The sequence below is a fragment of the Panulirus ornatus genome, chromosome 9 (assembly GCF_036320965.1).
Source record: "Panulirus ornatus isolate Po-2019 chromosome 9, ASM3632096v1, whole genome shotgun sequence".
Taxonomy (NCBI): Eukaryota; Metazoa; Arthropoda; class Malacostraca; order Decapoda; family Palinuridae; genus Panulirus; species Panulirus ornatus.
The window spans coordinates 20,258,941-20,281,802 of NC_092232.1; the positions used below are offsets into that span (position 1 = coordinate 20,258,941).

Genomic DNA, 22,862 nt, shown 5'->3' on the forward strand with positions numbered 1-22,862 from the left:
AGATATAGGGTGTTTTGGTTGAGGTGGTGTGCAAAGTGAGAGGGTTAGGGAGAATGATTTGATAAACAGAGAAGAGGTAGTAAAAGCTTTGCAGAAGATGAAAGCCGGCAAGGCAGTGGGTTTGGATGGTATTGCAGTGGAATTTATTAAAAAAGGGGGTGACTGTATTGTTGACTGGTTGGTAAGGTTATTTAATGTATGTATGATTCATGGTGAGGTGCCTAAGGATTGGCGGAATGCTTGCATAGTGCCATTGTACAAAGGCAAAGGGGATAAAAGAGAGTGCTCAAATTACAGAGGTGTAGATTTGTTGAGTATTCCTGGGAAATTATATGGGAGGGTATTGATTGAGAGGGTGAAGGCATGTACAGAGCATCAGATTGGGGAAGAGCAGTGTGTTCCAGAAGTAGTAGAGTATATGTGGATCAGGTGTTTGCTTTGAAGAATGTATGTGAGAAATACTTAGAAAAGCAAATGGATTTGTATGTAGCATTTATGGATGTAGAGAAGGCATATGATAGTGTTGATAGAGATGCTCTGTGGAAGGTATTAAGAATGTATGGTGTGGGAGGCAAGTTTTTAGAAGCATTGAAAAGTTTTTATTGAGGATGTAAGGCATATGTACATGTAGGAAGAGAGGAAAGTCATTGGTTCTCAGTGAATGTTGGTTTGTGGCAGGGGTGTATGATGTCTCCATGGTTGTTTAATTTGTTTATGTATTGAGTCGTTAGGGAGGTGAATGCAAGAGTTTTGGAAAGAGGGGAAAGTATGCAGTCTGTTGTGGATGAGAGAGCTTGGGAAGTGAGTCAGTTGTTGTACGCTGATGATACAGCGCTGGTGGCTGATTCATGTGAGAAACTGCAGAAGTTGGTGACTGAGTTTGGGAAAGTATGTGAAAGAAGAAAGTTAAGAGTAAATGTGAATAAGAGCAAGGTATCAGGTACAGTAGGGTTGAGGGACAAGTCAAATGGGCGATAAGTTTAAATGTAGAAAAACTGGAGGAAGTGAAGTGTTTTAGATATCTGAGAATGGATTTGGCAGCGGATGGAACCATGGAATTGGAAGTAAATCATAGGGTGGGGGAGGGGGCGAAAGTTCTGGGAGCATTGAAGAATGTGTGGAAGTTGAGAACATTATCTCGGAAAGCAAAAATGGGTATGTTTGAAGGAATAGTGGTTCCAACAATGTTATATGGTTGCGAGGCAGGGGCTATAGATAGTGTTGTGCAGAGGAGGGTGGATGTGATAGAAATGAGATGTTTGAGGACAGTATGTGGTGTGAGGTGGTTTGATCGAGTACATAATAATAGGGTAAGAGTATGTGTGGTAATAAAAAGAGTGTGGTTGAGAGAGCAGAAGAGGGTCTTTTGAAATGGTTTGGTCACATGGAGAGAATGAGTGAGGAAAGATTGACAAAGAGGATATATGTGTCAGAGGTGGAGGGAATGAGAAGTGGGAGACCAAATTGGAGGTGGAAAGATGGAGTGAAAAAGATTTTGAGTGATCGGGGCCTGAACATGCAGGAGGGTGAAAGGCATGCAAGGAATAGAGTGAATTGGAACGATGTGGTATACCGGGGTCGATGTGCTGTCAGTGGATTGAAACAGGGCATGTGAAGCATCTGGGGTAAACCATGGAAAGTTCTGTGGGGCCTGGATGTGGAAAGGGACCTGTGGTTTCAGTGCATTATTACATGACAGGTAGAGACTGAGTGTGAACGAATGTGGCCTTTGTTGTCTTTTCCTAGTGCTACCTCACACACATGCGGGGGGAGGGGGTTGTTATTTCATGTGTGGCCAGGTGGCAGTGGGAATGAATAAAGGCGGACAGTATGAATTATGTACATGTGTATATATGTATATGTCTGTGTGTGTATATATATATGTATACATTGAGATGTATAGGTATGTATAATTGCGTGTGTGGACGTGTATGAATATACATGTGTATATGGGTGGGTTAGGCCATTCTTTCGTCTGTTTCCTTGTGCTACCTCACTAACACAGGAGACAGCGACAAAGTAAAATAAAAAATAAATAAATAAATATATATATATATATATATATATATATATATATATATATATATATATATATATATTTTTTTTTTTTTTTTTTTTTTTTTAATTTTCCAAAAGAAGGAACAGAGAATTGGGCCAGGTGAGGGTATTCCCTCAAAGGCCCAGTCCTCTGTTCTTAACGCTACCTCGCTAATGCGGGAAATGGCGAATAGTTTGAAAGAAAAGATATATATATATATATATATATATATATATATATATATATATATATATATATATATATGTGAATAAGAGCAAGGTTATTAGGTACAGTAGGGGTGAGGGTCAAGTCAATTGGGAGGTGAGTTTGAATGGAGAAAAACTGGAGGAAGTGAAGTGTTTTAGATATCTGGGAATGGATCTGTCAGCGGATGGCACCATGGGGGGGGGGGCCATTTCTTTCGTCTGTTTCCTTGCGCTACCTCACAAACGCGGGAGACAGCGACAAAGTATAAAAAAAAAAATATATATATATATATATATATATATATATATATATATATATATATATATATATATATATATATATATATATTTTTTTTTTTTTTTTTTTTTTTTTTTTTTTTGCCGCTGTCTCCCGCATTTGCGAGGTAGCGCAAGGAAACAGACGAAAGAAATGGCCCAACCCACCCCCATACACATGTATATACATACGTCCACACACGCAAATATACATACCTACACAGCTTTCCATGGTTTACCCCAGACGCTTCACATGCCTTGATTCAATCCACTGACAGCACGTCAACCCCGGTATACCACATCGCTCCAATTCCCTCTATTACTTGCCCTCCTTTCACCCTCCTGCATGTTCAGGCCCCGATCACACAAAATCTTTTTCACTCCATCTTTCCACCTCCAATTTGGTCTCCCTCTTCTCCTCATTCCCTCCACCTCCGACACATATATCCTCTTGGTCAATCTTTCCTGACTCATTCTCTCCATGTGACCAAACCATTTCAAAACACCCTCTTCTGCTCTCTCAACCACGCTCTTTTTATTTCCACACATCTCTCTTACCCTTACGTTACTTACTCGATCAAACCACCTCACACCACACATTGTCCTCAAAGATCTCATTTCCAGCACATCCATCCTCCTGCGCACAACTCTATCCATAGTCCACGCCTCACAACCATACAACATTGTTGGAACCACTATTCCTTCAAACATACCCATTTTTGCTTTCCGAGATAATGTTCTCGACTTCCACACATTCTTCAAGGCTCCCAGAATTTTCGCCCCCTCCCCCACCCTATGATCCACTTCCGCTTCCATGGTTCCATCCGCTGCCAGATCCACTCCCAGATATCTGAAACACTTTACTTCCTCCAGTTTTTCTCCATTCAAACTTACCTCCCAATTGACTTGACCCTCAACCCTACTGTACCTAACAACCTTGCTCTTATTCACATTTACTCTTAACTTTCTTCTTTCACACACTTTACCAAACTCAGTCACCAGCTTCTGCAGTTTCTCACATGAATCAGCCACCAGCGCTGTATCATTAGCGAACAACAACTGACTCACTTCCCAAGCTCTCTCATCCCCAACAGACTTCGTACTTGCCCCTTTCCAAAACTCTTGCATTCACCTCCCTAACAAACCATCCATAAACAAATTAAACAACCATGGAGACATCACACACCCCTGCCGCAAACCTACATTCACTGAGAACCAATCACTTTCCTCTCTTCCTACACGTACACATGCCTTACATCCTCGATAAAAACTTTTCACTGCTTCTAACAACTTGCCTCCCACACCATATATTCTTAATACCTTCCACATATATTTTAATTTATTTATTTATTTTGCTTTGTCGCTGTCTCCCGCGTTTGCAAGGTAGCGCAAGGAAACAGACGAAAGAAAATGGCCCAACCCACCCCCATACACATGTATATACACACACGTCCACACACGCAAATATGCATACCTATACATCTCAATGTACACATATATACACACACAGACACATACATATATACACATGCACACAATTCACACTGTCTGCCTTTATTCATTCCCATCGCCACCTCGCCACACATGGAATACCATCCCCCTCCCCCCTCATGTGTGCGGGGTAGCGCTAGGAAAAGACAACAAAGGCCTCCTTCGTTCACACTCAGTCTCTAGCTGTCATGCAATAATGCCCGAAACCACAGCTCCCTTTCCACATCCAGGCCCCACACAGCTTTCCATGGTTTACCCCAGACGCGTCACATGCCCTGATTCAATCCACTGACAGCACGTCAACCCCAGTATACCACATCGATCCAATTCACTCTTTTCCTTGCCCGCCTTTCACCCTCCTGCATGTTCAGGCCCCGATCACTCAAAATCTTTTTCACTCCATCTTTCCACCTCCAATTTGGTCTCCCTCTTCTCCTCGTTCCCTCCACCTCCGACACATATATCCTCTTGGTCAATCTTTCCTCACTCATTCTCTCCATGTGCCCAAACCATTTCAAAACACCCTCTTCTGCTCTCTCAATCACGCTCTTTTTATTTCCACACACGTGTATATATATATATATATATATATATATATATATATATATATATATATATATATATACATATATCCCTGGGGATAGAGGAGAAAGAATACTTCCCACGTATTCCCTGCGTGTCGTAGAAGGCGACTAAAAGGGAAGGGAGTGGGGGGCTGGAAATCCTCCCCTCTCGTTTTTTTTGATTTTCCAAAAGAAGGGACAGAGAAGGGGGCCAGGTGAGGATATTCCCTCAAAGGTCCAGTCCTCTGTTCTTAATGCAACCTCGCTAATGCGGGAAATGGCGAATAGTATGAAAGAAAAGAAGAAAGATATATATGTGAATGTGAATAAAAGCAAGGTTATTAGGTACAGTAGGGTTGAGGGTCAAGTCAATTGGGAGGTGAGTTTGAATGGAGAAAAACTGGAGGAAGTGAAGTGTTTTAGATATCTGGGAGTGGATCTGGCAGCGGATGGAACCATGGAAGCGGAAGTGGATCATAGGGTGGGGGAGGGGGCGAAAATTCTGGGGGCCTTGAAGAATGTGTGGAAGTCGAGAACATTATCTCGGAAAGCAAAAATGGGTATGTTTGAAGGAATAGTGGTTCCAACAATGTTGTATGGTTGCGAGGCGTGGGCTATGGATAGAGTTGTGCGCAGGAGGATGGATGTGCTGGAAATGAGATGTTTGAGGACAATGTGTGGTGTGAGGTGGTTTGATCGAGTGAGTAACGTAAGGGTAAGAGAGATGTGTGGAAATAAAAAGAGCGTGGTTGAGAGAGCAGAAGAGGGTATTTTGAAGTGGTTTGGGCACATGGAGAGGATCAGTGAGGAAAGATTGACCAAGAGGATATATGTGTCGGAGGTGGAGGGAACGAGGAGAAGAGGGAGAACAAATTGGAGGTGGAAAGATGGAGTGAAAAAGATTTTGTGTGATCGGGGCCTGAACATGCAGGAGGGTGAAAAAGAGGGCAAGGAATAGAGTGAATTGGAGCGATGTGGTATACCGGGGTTGACGTGCTGTCAGTGGATTGAATCAAGGCATGTGAAGCGTCTGGGGTAAACCATGGAAAGCTGTGTAGGTATGTATATTTGCGTGTGTGGACGTATGCATATGCATGTGTATGGGGTGGGGGGGGGTTGGGCCATTTCTTTCGTCTGTTTCCTTGCGCTACCTCGCAAACGCGGGAGACAGCGACAATATAATAAAAAAAAAAAATATATAATATATATATATATATATATATATATATATTATATATATATATATATATATATATATATATATATATATATATATATATATATATATATATTGGGGTGAGAGAGTATCATTAAATTTTAGGGAGAATAAAAAGATGTTTTGGAAGGAGGTAAATAAAGTGCATAAGACAAGGGAGCAAATGGGAACTTCAGTGAAGGGGGCTAATGTGGAGGTGATAACAAGTAGTGGTAATGTCAGAAGGAGATGGAGTGAGTATTTTGAAGGTTTCTTGAATGTGTTTGGTGATAGAGTGGTAGATATAGGGTGTTTTGGTCGAGGTGGTGTGCAAAGTGAGAGGGTTAGGGAAAATGATTTGGTAAACAGAGAAGAGGTAGTAAAAGCTTTGCGGAAGATGAAAGCCGGCAAGGCAGCAGGTTTGGATTGTATTGCAGTGGAATTTATTAAAAAAGGGGGTGACTGTATTGCTGATTCGTTGGTAAGGTTATTTAATGTATGTATGATTCATGGTGAGGTACCTGAGGATTGGCGGAATGCTTGCATAGTGCCATTGTACAAAGGCAAAGGGGATAAGAGTGAGTGCTCAAATTACTGAGGTATAAGTTTGTTGAATATTCCTGGGAAATTATATGGGAGGGTATTGATTGAGAGGGTGAAGGCATGTACAGAGCATCTGATTGGGGAAGAGCAGTGTGGTTTCAGAAGTGGTAGAGGATATGTGGATCAGGTGTTTGCTTTGAAGAATGTATGTGAGAAATACTTAGAAGAGCAAATGGATTTGTATGTAGCATTTATGGATCTGGAGAAGGCATATGATAGAGTTGATAGAGATGCTCTGTGGAAGGTATTAAGAATGTATGGTGTGGGAGGCAAGTTGTTAGAAGCAGTGAAAAGTTTTTATCGAGGATGTAAGGCATGTGTACATGTAGGAAGAGAGGAAAGTGATTGGTTCTCAGTGAATGTAGGTTTGCAGCAGGGGTGTGTGATGTCTCCATGGTTGTTTAATTTGTTTATGGATGGGGTAGTTAGGGAGGTGAATGCAAGAGTTTTGGAAAGAGGGGCAAGTATGCAGTCTGTTGGGGATGAGAGAGCTTGGGAAGTGAGTCAGTTGTTGTTCGCTGATGATACAGCGCTGGTGGCTGATTCATGTGAGAAACTGCAGAAGCTGGTGACTGAGTTTGGGAAAGTGTGTGAAAGAAGAAAGTTAAGAGTAAATGTGAATAAGAGCAGGGTTCTTGGGTACAGTGGGGTTGAGGGTCAAGTCAATCAGGAGGTAAGTTTGAATGGAGGAAAACTGGAGGAAGTAAAGTGTTTTAGATATCTGGGAGTGGATTTGGCAGCGGATGGAACTATGGAAGCAGAAGTGAATCACAGGGTGGGGGAGGGGGCGAAAATTCTGGGAGCCTTGAAGAATGTTTGGAAGTCGAGAACATTATCTCGGAAAGCAAAACTGGGTATGTTTGAAGGAATAGTGGTTCCAACAATGTTGTATGGTTGCGAGGCGTGGGCTGTGGATAGAGTTGTGCGCAGGAGGGTGGATGTGCTGGAAATGAGATGTTTGAGGACAATATGTGGTGCGAGGTGGTTTGATCGAGTAAGTAATGTAAGGGTAGGAGAGATGTGTGGAAATAAAAAGAGTATGGTTGAGAGAGCGGAAGAGGATGTTTTGAAATTGTTTGGTCACATGGAGAGAATGAGTGAGGAAAGATTGACCAAGAGGATATATGTGTCAGAGGTGGAGGGAATGAGGAGAAGTGGGAGACCAAATTGGAGGTGGAAAGATGGAGTGAAAAAGATTTTGAGTGATCGGGGCCTGAACATGCAGGAGGGTGAAAGGCGTGCAAGGAATAGAGTGAATTGCAACGATGTGGTATACCGGGGTCAACGTGCTGTCAATGGATTGAACCAGGGCATGTGAAGCGTCTGGGGTAAACCATGGAAAGTTCTGTGGGGCCTGGATGTGGAAAGGGAGCTGTGGTTTCGGTGCATTATTACATGACAGCTAGAGACTGAGTGTGAACAATGGGGCCTTTGTTGTCTTTTCCTAGTGCTACCTCGCACACATGAGGGGGAAGGGGGTTGTTGTTCCATGTGTGGCGAGGTGGCGATGGGAATAAATAAAGGCAGACTATGAATTATGTACATGTGTATATATGTATATGTCTGTGTGTGTATATATATGTGTACATTGAGATGTATAGGTATGTATATTTGCGTGTGTGGACGTGTATGTATATACATGTGTATGTGGGTGGGTTGGGCCATGTCTTTCGTCTGTTTCCTTGCGCTACCTCGCTAACGCGGGAGACAGCGACAAAGCAAAATAAATAAACAATATATAAATAAATATAATATATATATACATATATAACCTAGCCTGGGCCAGCTACCCATTTTATTGACCAATCTTAGGGGTGGATAAACAGTTGGATTGATCCTAGGCAGCCCGTGAATGAGTTGGTCAGGAGTGCCAACCATCATAATATGTTAATGTTTAAGTGAGCAGGGTCTTATGCACTGGAAGTACTTAATAGATATTAATTTTGCACACTTAGCTGACAGTGCATAAGGCTTTCCTCATTTGCCTTTCGTATTCACAATTGGTTTTTGTGTTTATAGTTATTTCACATAAAAGAGGCTGATACCTCCTTTTTAAGAAACAGATCTGCTTTTTTTGATGTAAACTTGCTTTAAGTCAAGAATTTAAAAGCTTGTTGCTGCATTAAGTAAATACTTTTAAAGTCAGAATTAATTATAACTTTTTTTTTGTCGATGTAAAAGAATAGGTAGACAGCCCCTTTTGAATGTTTTTGTTGTGGAATTGTGTGACAACAGAATGCAGATGTCAAAATTGAGTAGGGTATATGCTTTAGTGTGCCATGACTAGTTTACCAGAAATTTCTTGTATATTTTATACACAATATAAAAAAGTGCATTTACAGATATCACTCAATTCATTGCTATTCTCTGTATCCTTTGCAGCTGATGACAAGAAAGAGCGTGAGAAAGATATACTCCAGTCAGAAATGATTCCTATGGAACGCAAGAATTTAACCTTTTGGAATAAACTGTTTGAACTTCAGTACAAGATGCTATTTAACAACCAAGAAAATGTTGCTGGTCACATGTATGCTTCTGAGCCCCTGGACTGGCTTTCTCTCAAGCGTGGGGTGGCGTATTGGATATCTGCAAACAGCAATGTAAGTATACAAACAGATTTTCTCTGTTTGCCTCTATAGTAGTGTTTAGTATTTCTTAGTGTATCAGAATGGCCATTTTCTTTCAATTTCCATTTATTTCAGGCTCAAATTCACTTCATCGGAAATGTTGTTACGTGGTTGTCTGGTACCTTAGGCCTGATAGTATACATTGGCCTCTTTCTCTTTTATCTTTTGAGGCGTCAGAGGGCTTGCTATGATCTTCCAGAAGATGCCTGGAATAAATACTGCACTTTTGGAGAGGTAAGTAGAATTACACGCTCATTTTCACCAAAGTCAAAAGAGTTACTGATTATGATAAATGGGGATGAGTGATATTTATCTTATGAGTGTCGCATTAGTCATGCTTCTCACACAGAGCCAGCATTATAGATTTGAAGTTTCTTTATCACCTACTTCTAGAAGTGATTTGTGTCAGTTCATTCGAAAATATCTTAAAACATGAATAATTAAACTCTGTTAAACCGTAAAAAATGGTAGACCATACACCTTAGTGTTAAGATTATATGATGCATTGTGCAGTGGTAAAGAATTAAGGTGTTACTAGACTCTGCTTGCAAGATTACACAGAGTGAAAAGTTACCTTTGGTAAGGTTGTATCATTAGGACTACTGTTTCATCAAAGGTCTTCTCACTCCAGAAGAGTTCACATCTCCCTGTTACTTGAAGTAGTGCAGCCTTGAACTGCAAGAGCCTTTAGAAACGTCATGGGCAATACCAGGACTCTTTCATAGAAATTGATCCTGGGGTAATTATTATATATGCTTTTTTTTTTTATATGCTTTGTCGCTATCTCCCACGTTAGCGAGGTAGCACAAGGAAACAGACGAAAAATGGCCCAATCCACCCATATACACATGTATATACATACATGTCCACACACACAAATATACATACCTATACATCTCAACGTATACATATATATACACACACAGACATGTACATATATACACATGTACATAATTCATACTGTCTGCCTTTATTCATTCCCATCGCCACCTCGCCACACATGAAATAACAACCCCCTCCCCCCTCACGTATGCGAGGTAGCACTAGGAAAAGACAACAAAGGCCCCATTCGTTCACACCCAGTCTCTAGCTGTCATATAATAATGCACTGAAACCACAGCTCCCTGCCCTGGTTCAATCCATTGACAGCGCGTCAACCCCGGTATACCACATCGTTCCAATTCACTCTATTCCTTGCATGCCTTTCACCCTCCTGCATGTTCAGGCCCCGATCACTCAAAATCTTTTTCATTCCATCTTTCCACCTCCAATTTGGTCTCCCACTTCTCCTCGTTCCCTCCACCTCTGACATATATATCCTCTTGGTCAATCTTTCCTCTCATTCTCTCCATGCGACCAAACCATTTCAAAATACCCTCTTCTGCTCTCTCAACCACACTCTTTTTATTACCACACATCTCTCTTACCCTATTATTACTTACTCGATCAAACCACCTCACACCACATATTGTCCTCATATATCTCATTTCCAGCACATCCACCCTCCTGCGCATAACTCTATCCATAGCCCACGCCTCACAACCATACAACATTGTTGGAACCACTATTCCTTCAGACATACCCATTTTTGCTTTCCGAGATAATGTTCTCAACTTCCACACATTCTTCAAGGCTCCCAGAATTTTCGCCCCCTCCCCCACCCTATGATTTATTTCCGCTTCCATGGTTCTATCCGCTGCCAAATCCACTCCCAGATATCTAAAACACTTCACTTCCTCCAGTTTTTCTCCATTCAGACTTACCTCCCGGTTGACTTGACCCTCAACCTTACTGTACCTAATAACCTTGCTCTTATTCACATTTACTCTAAACTTTCTTCTTTCACACACTTTACCAAACTCAGTCACCAGCTTCTGCAGTTTCTCACATGAATCAGCCACCAGCGTTGTATCATCAGCGAACAACAACTGACTCACTTCCCAAGCTCTCTCATCCACAACAGATTGCATACTTGCCCCTCTTTCCAAAACCCTTGCATTCACCTCCCTAACAACCCCATCCATAAACAAATTAAACAACCATGGAGACATCGCACACCCCTGCCGCAAACCTACATTCACTGAGAACCAGTCACTTTCCTCTCTTCCTACACGTACACATGCCTTACATCCTCGATAAAAACTTTTCACTGCTTCTAACAACTTGCCTCCCACACCATATATTCTTAATACGTTCCGCAGAGCATCTCTATCAACTCTTATCATATGCCTTCTCCAGATCCATAGATGCTACATACAAATCCATTTGCTTTTCTAAGTAATTCTCACATACACTCTTCAAAGCAAACACCTGATCCACACATCCTCTACCACTTCTGAAACCACACTGCTCTTCCCCAGTCTGATGCTCTGTACATGCCTTCACCCTCTCAATCAATACCCTCAATATGATAATAATGTGCTGTATCATCAGTGAACAAGTGACTTGCCAGTCCCTCTCATCTCCAACAGACTGCACTTTTGCCCCTCTCTCCAAACTCTAGCACTTGCCTCCCTAAGCACCCCATCCATAAACATATTAAACATCCGTGGAGACATCACACGCCTCTGCTGCAGACTGACTTTTACTGGGAACCAGTGGCTCTCCTGTCTTTCTGCTCGTACACATGCCTTACATCTTTGATACAAATTTTCCACTGCTTCTAGCAGCTTACCTCGCACACCATATACTCTCAAGACCTTCCAGAAGCATCTCTATCAACCCTATCATATGCCATCTCCAGATCCATAAATGCTGCATTCAAATCCATGTGTTTTTCTAAGTATTTCTCACAGACATTCTTCAAAGCAAACACCTGATCCACACATCCTCTACCGCTCCTGAAACCACACTGCTCCTCCCCAATCTGGCACTCTGTACATACCTTCATCCTCAATCAATACCCTCCAGTACAATTTCCAAGAATACTCTACAAACTTATGCCTCAGTAGTTTGAACCCTCGCCTTTATCCCCTTTGCCTTTGTACAGTGGCACTATCCATGCATTCCACCAATCTCAGGCACTTCACCTTGATCCATAGAAACATTGAATGTCCCTACCAACTCGTCAACAACAGTGACCCCTTTCTTAATAAATTCTGCTGCAGTACCATCCAAACCTGCTGCCTTGCTGGATTTCATCTTCTGCAAAGCTTTCACTACCTCTTCTCTCTTAACCAAACCATTCTCCCTGATCCTCTCGTATCATACACCACCTAGACCAAAACATCTTACATCAGCCCCTCTATCATCAAACACATTCAACCAACCTTCAAAATACTCACTCCATCTCCTCAACTCATCACTACCTGTTATTACTTCCACATTTGCCCCCTTCACCATTGTTCCCATTTGTTCTCTTGTCTTATGCACATTATTCATCTCCTTCCAAAACATCTTTTTATCCTCCCCAAAATTTAATGATACACTCTCACCTCAACTTTCATTTGCCCTCTTTTTCAACCTTTGCACCTTAACTCTTTTTTTCTCTTTCATTAATAGCTTTCCTTCTTCATCCCATAACTCAGTACCTTTTCTAATCTGCCCACCTTTTTCATGCCACATGCATCTTTTGCTCATGCCATCACTGCTTCCTTAAATACATCTCATTCCTCTTCCACTCCCCTAATGTCATTTGCTCTCACCTTTTGCCATTCTACACTCGTCCTTTCCTGTTACTTCCTCACACGAGTCTCCTTTCCGAGCTCACTTACTCTCGCAACTCTATTCTTCCCAACATTCTCTCTTCGTTTTTGAAAACCTCTACAAATCTTCACCTTTGCCTCCACAAGATAGTGGTTAGACATCCCTCCAGTTGCCCCTCTCAGCACATTAACATCCAAAAGACACTCTTTTACATGCCTATCAATTAACTTATAATCCAGTAATGCCCTTTGACCATCTCTTCTACTCACTTACATATACTTATGTATATATCTCTTTGTAAACCAGGTATTCCCAATCACCAGTCTTTTTTCAGCACACAAATCCATAAGCTCTTCACCATTTCCATTCAGACCACTGAATATCCCATGCATACTAATTATACCCTCAACTACCACATTATTCACCTTCGCATTTAAATTGCCCATCACTAATACCCGGTCTTGTGCACCAAAGCTGCTGACACACTCGCTCAGTTGCTCCGAAAACACTTGCCTCGTAATCTTTCTTCTCATGACCAGATGCATAAGCACCAATAATCACCCATCATCCATCTTCAGTTTTACCTGCATCAGTCTAGAATTTACTTTCTTACACTCTATCACAACCCCTTCCTCAATAGTGCTACTACCTCCTTAGCTCTTGTCCTCTCTCCAACCTTTGCCTTTACTCCCAAGATTTTTCCTAAACACTCTTCTCCTTTACCCTTGAGCTTTGTTTCACTCAGAGCCAGAACATCCAGGTTTCTTTCCTCAAACATACTACCTAACTCTTTGAAAGGGTAAGAGAAATGTGTGGAAATAAAGAGTGTGGTTGAGAGAGCAGAAAAGGGTGTGTTGAAATGGTTTGGACATTGGGAGAGAATGAGTGAGGAAAGATTGACAAAGAGGATATAAACGTCAGATGTGGAGGGAACAAGCAGAAGTGGGAGACCAAATTAGAGGTGGAAGGACAGAGGGAAAAAGATTTTGAGCGATTGGGGCCTGAACATACGGCAGGGTGAGAAGTTTGCAAGAAATCAAGTAAATTGGAATGATGTGGTATACCAGGGTCAACGTGCTATCAGTGGACTGAACCAGGGCATGTGGAACGTCTGGGATAAACCGTGGAAAGGTCTGTGGGGCCTGAATGTGGAAAGGGAGCTGTGGTTTTGGTGCATTACACATGACAGCTAGAGACAGTGTGAACGAATGTGGCCTTTATTGTCTGTTTTCTTGGCACTACCTCGCTGCTGCGGGGGATGGCGATGTTGTTTCCTGTAGGGTGGTGTAGTGACAGGAATGGATGAAGGCAACCATGAATGTGTATAGATGTATATGTCTGTGTAAATTTATGTGTATATGTTGGTATGTATATGTATGTATTTTTGCACATATGGGCATTTATGTATATATTTGTGTATATGAGTGGATGGGCCATTCTTCAGTGTTTCCTGGTGCTCCCTCACTGATGCAGGAAACAGCAATTAAGTATGATATAATAATGAATATATATGGTAGGTAGTAGTTGGTAGGCAGCCACCAACCAGGGAGATATATATAACTGGTATTACCAGCCTGGGCATTGGGAGGGTTAGTGATGGCTGCATAATGAGCCAGCACTTTAGTGGTTGTTAAGTTGTACTCCTCTTATCCAGGTACTGATCTTTTGTATCTGCCTCCCCCACACATTGACTGCTGGCATTCTGTCCACAAAGATACAATCTCCTTGTCACACATAACACTTGACTAAGACAGCTCATTCTTCATAAGTAGGTGATAAGTGATAAACACTCCTACCATTTTGCCAAATGGTAGGACCAATAGATAGGAGTTATCAGTAGGAACATTAGACAGGAGCATTTGGTAGAAGTAGTAGGTAGGAGCATTAGGTAGTAGTAGTAGGATGGAACATTAGGCAGGAATAGTTAGTAGACACATTAGGTAGAAAAAGTCTGTAAGAACTTCAGATAGAAGCCTCTGAAAATGCTACCGAAAAGTCCCCCTCTGCCAGTGGCATGTTAAGGGTGGCACACTAACAGCTAAGAAGTAGCACTGGAGTTAACCAGTTATGGAGACTTTTCATAGCCACCCCCTTGATTGATTGATAAGTAGATAGATACACATGTGCAGATAGATGTCTTTGATTCTAACTTACATAATAACTTTTTGCTACAATAAAAGAACCTTGGAGAACACATGCATCCACCACTGCCCCACCTCAGTGTAGGATTCAGGTGGACCATGCTCTATTCAGCTAACCTTTCATATGGCTAGCATTTGGAAGATGTGTTAGGTCTCCTGTTAGGCCAGTTAAGGATTTTATGACTGTTCTCAAGGACTATGACTAGCAAGTCCATGAAAGAATGACATTTGAAGAGAGCTGATACTATAAAGACATCAGTTTTACCTGCTCATTGTCTGATTGCTTCAAATGGACAATGTTCTAATAAGGATATACCACTAGTTTAGTCTGTTAAGAGTATAGAAACTAGTCTCTCCATAAAGGACATACTTCCTTTTTAATCCACAAATGCTGATGGCATTTGTTCAGATTATGAAATTATAGATTATTTACATGACAGCTAGAGACTGAGTGTGAACGAATGTGGCCTTTGTTGACTTTTCCCAGCGCTACCTTGTGCACATGAGGGGGGAGGGGGTTGTTATTTCATGGGTGGTGGGGTGGCAATGGGAATGAATAAAGGCAGACAGTATGAATTATGTACATGTGTATATATGTATATGTCTGTATGTATATATATGTATATGTTGAAATGCATAGGTATGTATATGTGCATGTGTGGACATTTATGTATATACATGTGCATGTGAGTGGGTTGGGCCATTCTTTTGTCAGGTTCTTTGCCAAGCCAAAAGTTTGGGAGTGGCCCTCCTTACTGTCCTCCCTGCTCAATATATAATTCCACTGTCTTTCTGAAGTTCCTCATTTCTTCACATTCCCCATCTTTCTCTTCACTTTACTCAGAATCTGATACATGTTGTAAGTGTTCCTCTTTAGGTCATCCAACAATCCATGCATTTTTCTAGAGGTAACCAAGTACACAAATAAGTTGCTGGTCAACAGCCATGGCGTAATGATAGAATTTTTTCCTGCACCTTTCTGGTGATGGAAGAGACCTATAAAGTACTAATATGATAAATCAAATGAACAATTAAACAGAGGGAGGAAAAGTTAATATCTTGTGATGATGTATTACCACCATCTGCAGGGTTATTATGTGATGATTTTGAGATGCTGAAGTTATCTAAGACTACAGTCTTTCTCTCTGTATATTATATCCCACTAAAGCTATCCTTCATGGATCAAAATTGGATATTGGTAATTGGAGTTTTAGCTCAAATACAGTGTCTTTTCACTATATGGATCATGAGTTAGTTTGTAGCATATTATTTATGCCTGCATGTGATTATCTTATAAAAAGTCAGTGTTCTGTTTTCTTCCCTCTGCAGTCCAAATTCACAAGTTATAATATGAGCTATATTTGCAGGTTCTTGGAATTGGGTATGCAGTACACTACTTTCCCTACTTCCTTGTGGACAGAACACTGTTTCTCCACCACTATATGCCAGCTTATTTGTTTAAAGTAAGTACAAAGGTCCCTTGTCTACCATGGTTTTGCCAGAGTACACACATTTAGACTAATATATGCCAATTTACCAACCACTGCATTAAGTTTTAATTACCAACAGTTTTCCATGGGCAAGTGTGAAGTAGCTGTTAGATGCATGTCATGACTGGGTTGTATTGCTGGGGCAAACTTTGAGATAGCCTTTAGTGTGGTGTAGCTAGCTGGATGATGTGTAGCAGTATGGAGGCACAGCATCATTGGTTACATACTCTTGGTTCAAATACATTAATTACTTGCCGGAGTCTTCTCTACTATAATCTCTCCATCTTCATCTTAATTTTAGACAGAAATGACATGAGCAAAAACATCCTAGTCAAATGTGATTTCAAATGGAAGAAAGTAAGAGGAAAATAATGTAGAAATTAATCAGATTTTTGTAAGTTTTTGTAAACATGATTCATATAGGCAGAGAGGTTATAGAAAGAGAGAAATACAAAAACAGGAAGGGAATTCTGCAACTTAGCTGTTTGAAGGAAGGAAGAGGTATTAAGGGAGTCATTCCATAATTAGCTGGTCTTCACAAAGGAGCTGTGTATTATTCATGTTTCACTACCTTTTTGTAGCTTGAAGGCATGTATAATTCTTGTGATTGTACCAATTTTTCAGTTAATTCTTTTAAACCTTAAAATTCTTTGACCCATTCATACGACCAAAGAGTTGTGAAATTCCAAACTGGACAAGGATGAAAAGTTTATTCATGAAAAATATTGGGTGGTAAGTGAGATAAATTTAAAGGCTCATTTAGAGGGTTAGATGTACAGTTTGTTCAGGATGGGGAACTAGGTGAGTCTGTTGTTTCCTGATGATACTGCTCTGGTGGCATATTCAAGTGAGAAATATTAAAAAGCTGGATTCTGAGTTTAGGAGAACGTGTGAAATGAGAAAGTTGAGTCGATGTGAATAGGAATAAAGTTATTAACTTAAGCAGTTGAGATAGACAGGTTGCTTGGAGTTGGAGTTTGAATGGTGAGAACCTGGTGGAAGTGGTGTTTCAGATAAATGGGTTTGGATACGATAGTGGATGGAAATATGGGAGATGAAGTAAAGCTATAGGGTGGATGAGGGAGTTAAAGTGCTGGATGCATTGACAATTGGGGTCAAAGATGGGTATGTTTGATTGTATAGTGGTCCCATTGGTGCAGTTTGGATGCAAGGGCCTCCGACAAAAGTGTGAATAACAGCATGAATGTGTTGGAAATAAAATATTGAAGAATAATGTGTGGTACGAGGAGGGTTAATGGAATAAGAAATGGCAGGGTAAGAGTATGTATGAGAGTGTTGAAGAGGGTGTCCTGAAATGGTTTGGACATGTGAAGAGGTTGAGTGAGGCGAGGCTAAATGATTGGTTGGCAGCCAACACCCAGGTAGGTATACTACCATTACTACCCACCTAGGTATCGGAAGGGTTAGTGACATCTGCATAGTGAGCCAGCACTTTAGTTGTTGTCAAGTTGCACTCCTCTGACCCAGGTAGTTGTCTTTACTTTCTGCCTCACTAGCAAATGGACTTCTGGCGTACATTCTCTCCTTGTCATTTATAACACTTGACAACACTTAACTCACACAGCTTATTCTTTGTAACTCTAGATTTTCTTGCGGTGAGCAGTGTGTGCTAGCCCTGCCTATTGGCAAAATGGTAGGAGCTGTAGATAGTAATAGATGGGGACATTTAGGCAGGATCATTAGGTGGAAACAGTAGGTAGAAGCATTAGATAGAAGTAGTCATTAGGAACATTAAGTAGGGGCCTCTCCAAACACTATACTAGAGTTACCCACTGTCAGTGGCCTGTTAAGGGTAAGGTACTAAAGGCTAAGAAGCAGCACTGGAGTTCTTTAGTTATAGACTGTTGCCATGGCCACCCCTTTGAGTAAATTCCTGTTGGAACAGGCATCAGATATATAAATAGATGGATATATCAGAAGTGGAAGAAACAAGGAGGAGTCTTTGGAGGGAAAGATGCTCTGAGGGAATAGGGCCTAAACATGCAGTAGGGTTTAAGGTGTGCATATGATGGTGATGTGTTGTCAGTGGGCTGAACTGTGGCATATTAAGTCAACAGGGGAAAGAACAGAAAAATATATGGGATTTGATTGTGCAGGGGAGGGGGGACCTGGATTCTGTGCATTATGTATGACCAGTGAGCAAATGAGGTCTTTCTATGTTATTGACACTACTTTGTTATACAGGAAATGGCTGGCATGTACGAAAAGAAATGGGCTCTATGATTAAATGATGGCCTCTTATGTCAATAGATTTATGACTTTTTTTTATGATAGCTGAGATGGCATGGGCAGCTGAGGCCCTAATCAAGGCCATCCCATTAATTAGTATATATATATATATCTTTTCTTTCTTTCACACCATTCGCCATTTCCCGCATTAGCGAGGTTGCGTTAAGAACTAAGGACTGGACCTTTGAGGGAATATCCTCAAATGGCCCCCTTCTCTGTCCCTTCTTTTGGAAAATTAAAAAAAACGAGAGGGGAGGATTTCCAGCCCCCCGCTCCCTTCCCTTTTAGTCGTCTTCTACGACACGCATGGAATACGTGGGAAGTATTCTTTCTCCCCTATCCCCAGGGATAAATATATATATATATATATATATATATATATATATATATATATATATATATATATATATATATTTTTTTTTTTTTTATACTTTGTCGTTGTCTCCCGCGTTTGCGAGGTAGCGCAAGGAAACAGACGAAAGAAATGGCCCAACCCCCCCCCCCATACACATGTACATACACACGTCCACACACGCAAATATACATACCTACACAGCTTTCCATGGTTTACCCCAGACGCTTCACATGCCTTGATTCAATCCACTGACAGCACGTCAACCCCTGTATACCACATCGCTCCAATTCACTCTATTCCTTGCCCTCCTTTCACCCTCCTGCATGTTCAGGCCCCAATCACACAAAATCTTTTTCACTCCATCTTTCCACCTCCAATTTGGTCTCCCTCTTCTCCTCGTTCCCTCCACCTCTGACACATATATCCTCTTGGTCAATCTTTCCTCACTCATTCTCTCCATGTGCCCAAACCATTTCAAAACACCCTTTTCTGCTCTCTCAACCACGCTCTTTTTATTTCCACACATCTCTCTTACCCTTACGTTACTTACTCGATCAAACCACCTCACACCACACATTTTCCTCAAACATCTCATTTCCAGCACATCCATCCTCCTGCGCACATCTCTATCCATAGCCCACGCCTCGCAACCATACAACATTGTTGGAACCACTATTCCTTCAAACATACCCATTTTTGCTTTCCGAGATAATGTTCTCGACTTCCACACATTTTTCAAGGCTCCCAAAATTTTCGCCCCCTCCCCCACCCTATGATCCACTTCCGCTTCCATGGTTCCATCCGCTGACAGATCCACTCCCAGATATCTAAAACACTTCACTTCCTCCAGTTTTTCTCCATTCAAACTCACCTCCCAATTGACTTGACCCTCACCCCTACTGTACCTAATAACCTTGCTCTTATTCACATTTACTCTTAACTTTCTTCTTCCACACACTTTACCAAACTCAGTCACCAGCTTCTGCAGTTTCTCACATGAATCAGCCACCAGCGCTGTATCATCAGCGAACAACAACTGACTCACTTCCCAAGCTCTCTCATCCCCAACAGACTTCATACTTGCCCCTCTTTCCAGGACTCTTGCATTTACCTCCCTAACAACCCCATCCATAAACAAATTAAACAACCATGGAGACATCACACATCCCTGTGTATATATATATATATATATATATATATATATATATATGCATTTACCAAGAGTTTTGGAAAGAGGGGCAAGTATGAAGTCTGTTGGGGATGAGAGAGCTTGGGAAGTGAGTCAGTTGTTGTTCGCTGATGACATAGCGCTGGTGGCTGATTCATGTGAGAAACTGCAGAAGCTGGTGACTGAGTTTGGTAAAGTGTGTGAAAGAAGAAAGTTAAGAGTAAATGTGAATAAGAGCAAGGTAATTAGGTACAGTAGGGTTGAGGGTCAAGTCAATTGGGACGTAAGTTTGAATGGAGAAAAACTGGAGGAAGTAAAGTGTTTTAGATATCTGGGAGTGGATCTGGCAGTGGATGGAACCATGGAAGCGGAAGTAGATCATAGGGTGGGGGAGGGGGCGAAAATCCTGGGAGCCTTGAAGAATGTGTGGAAGTCGAGAACATTATCTCGGAAAGCAAAAATGGGTATGTTTGAAGGAATAGTGGTTCCAACAATGTTGGATGGTTGTGAGGCGTGGGCTATGGATAGAGTTGTGCGCAGGAGGATGGATGTGCTGGAAATGAGATGTTTGAGGACAATGTGTGGTGTGAGGTGGTTTGATCGAGTAAGTAAGTAAGGGTAAGAGAGATGTGTGGAAATAAAAAGAGCGTGGTTGAGAGAGCAGAAGAGGGTGTTTTGAAATGGTTTGGGCACATGGAGAGAATGAGTGAGGAAAGATTGACCAAGAGGATATATGTGTCGGAGGTGGAGGGAATGAGGAGAAGAGGGAGACCAAATTGGAGGTGGAAAGATGGAGTGAAAAAGATTTTGTGTGATCGGGGCCTGAACATGCAGGAGGGTGAAAGGAGGGCAAGGAATAGAGTGAATTGGAGCGATGTGGTATACCGGGGTTGACGTGCTGTCAGTGGATTGAATCAAGGCATGTGAAGCGTCTGGGGTAAACCATGGAAAGCTGTGTAGGTATGTATATTTGCGTGTGTGGACGTATGTATATACATGTGTATGGGGGGGGTTGGGCCATTTCTTTCGTCTGTTTCCTTGCGCTACCTCGCAAACGCGGGAGACAGCGACAAAGTATAATAAAAAATAAATATATATATATATATATATATATATATATATATATATATATATAATATTTTTATTTTCTTTTATCATACTTTGTCGCTGTCTCCTGCGTTAACAAGGTAGCGCAAGGAAACAGACGAAAGAATGGCCTAACCCAACCACATACACATGTATATACATAAACACCCACACATGCACTTATACATACATATACATACACAGACATTATATATATATATATATATATATATATATATATATATATATATATATATATATATATATATATATATATATATATACACATGTACATATTCATAAATGCTGCCTTCATCCATTCTCGCCGCCACGCATGAAATGGCACCCCCTCCCTCGCGTGCGTGCAAGGTAGCACTAGGAAAAAACAACAAAGGCCACATTCATTCACACTCAGTCTCTACTTGTCATTTGTAATGCACCAAACCACAGCTCCCTTTCCACATGCAGGTCCCACAAAACTTTCCATGGTTTACCCCAGAGGCTTCACATACCCTGGTTCAATCCATTGACGTGATATCACATTGACCCCAGTATACCACAGAATTCCAATTCACTCTATTCCTTGCACACCTTTCACCCTCCTGTGTGTTCAGGCCCTGATCGCTTAAAATGTTTTTCATTCCATTCTTCCACCTCCAATTTGGTCTCCCACTTCTCGTTCCCTCCACCTCTGAGACGTATATCCTCTTTGTCAATCTTTCCTCACTCATTCTCTCCATATGACCAAACCATTTCAACACACCCTCTTCTGCTCTCTCAACCACACTCTTTTTATTACCTTGCATCTCTCTTACCCTTTCATTACTTACTCGATCAAACCGCCTCACACCACTTATTGTCTTCAGACATTTCATTTCCAACTCATCCACCCCCCTCTGCACAACCCTATCTATAGCCCATGCCTCACAACCATGTAACATTGTTGGAACCATTATTCCTTTAAATATTGCTCAAAATGTTTTTCATTCCATTCTTCCACCTCCAATTTGGTCTCCCGCTTCTCGTTCCCTCCACCTCTGACACGTATATCCTCTTTGTCAATCTTCCCTCACTCATTCTCTCCATATGATCAAACCATTTCAACACACCCTCTTCTGCTCTGTCAACCACACTCTTTTTATTACCTTGCATCTCTTACCCTTTCATTACTTACTCGATCAAACCACCTCACACCACTTATTATCCTCAGCCATTTCATTTCCAACACATCCACCCTCCTCCACACAACCCTATCTATAACCCACACCTCACAATCATATAACGTTGTTGGAACCACTATTCCTTCAAACATACCCATTTTTGCTCTACAAGATAACTTTCTCACCTTCCACACATTCTTCAACGCTCCCAGAACCTTCGCCCTCTCTGCCACCCTGTGACTTGCTTCCACTTCCATGGTTCCATCTCCTGCTATATCCACTCCCAGACATCTAAAACATTTCACTTCCTCCAGTTTTTCTCCATTCAAACTTACTTCCCAGTCAACTTGTCCCTCAACCCTACTGAACCTAATAACCTTGCTCTTATTCATATTTACTCTCAAATTTCTTCCTTCACACACTTTACCAAATTCAGTCACCAACTTCTGCAGTTTCTCACCCAAATCAGCCACCAGTGCTGTATCATCAGTGAACAACAACTGACTTGCTTCCCAAGCCCTCTCATCCACAACAGACTGCATACTTGCCTGTCTCTCCAAAAACTCTT

At 41.4% G+C, this 22,862-nt stretch overlaps 1 protein-coding gene across 4 annotated transcripts in view; it reads left to right on the forward strand.

The window, feature by feature from the left end:
• Positions 1-22,862, forward strand: part of rt (Protein O-mannosyltransferase rt) — a 533,108-nt gene that overhangs the window by 496,609 nt on the left and 13,637 nt on the right. For all 4 annotated transcript variants that reach the window (XM_071664765.1, XM_071664762.1, XM_071664763.1 and 1 more), the window contains 3 exons: positions 8,755-8,972; positions 9,075-9,233; positions 16,153-16,248. In XM_071664765.1, the coding sequence (XP_071520866.1) occupies positions 8,755-8,972; positions 9,075-9,233; positions 16,153-16,248 (473 nt within the window). The remainder of the gene's footprint in view (positions 1-8,754; positions 8,973-9,074; positions 9,234-16,152; positions 16,249-22,862) is intronic.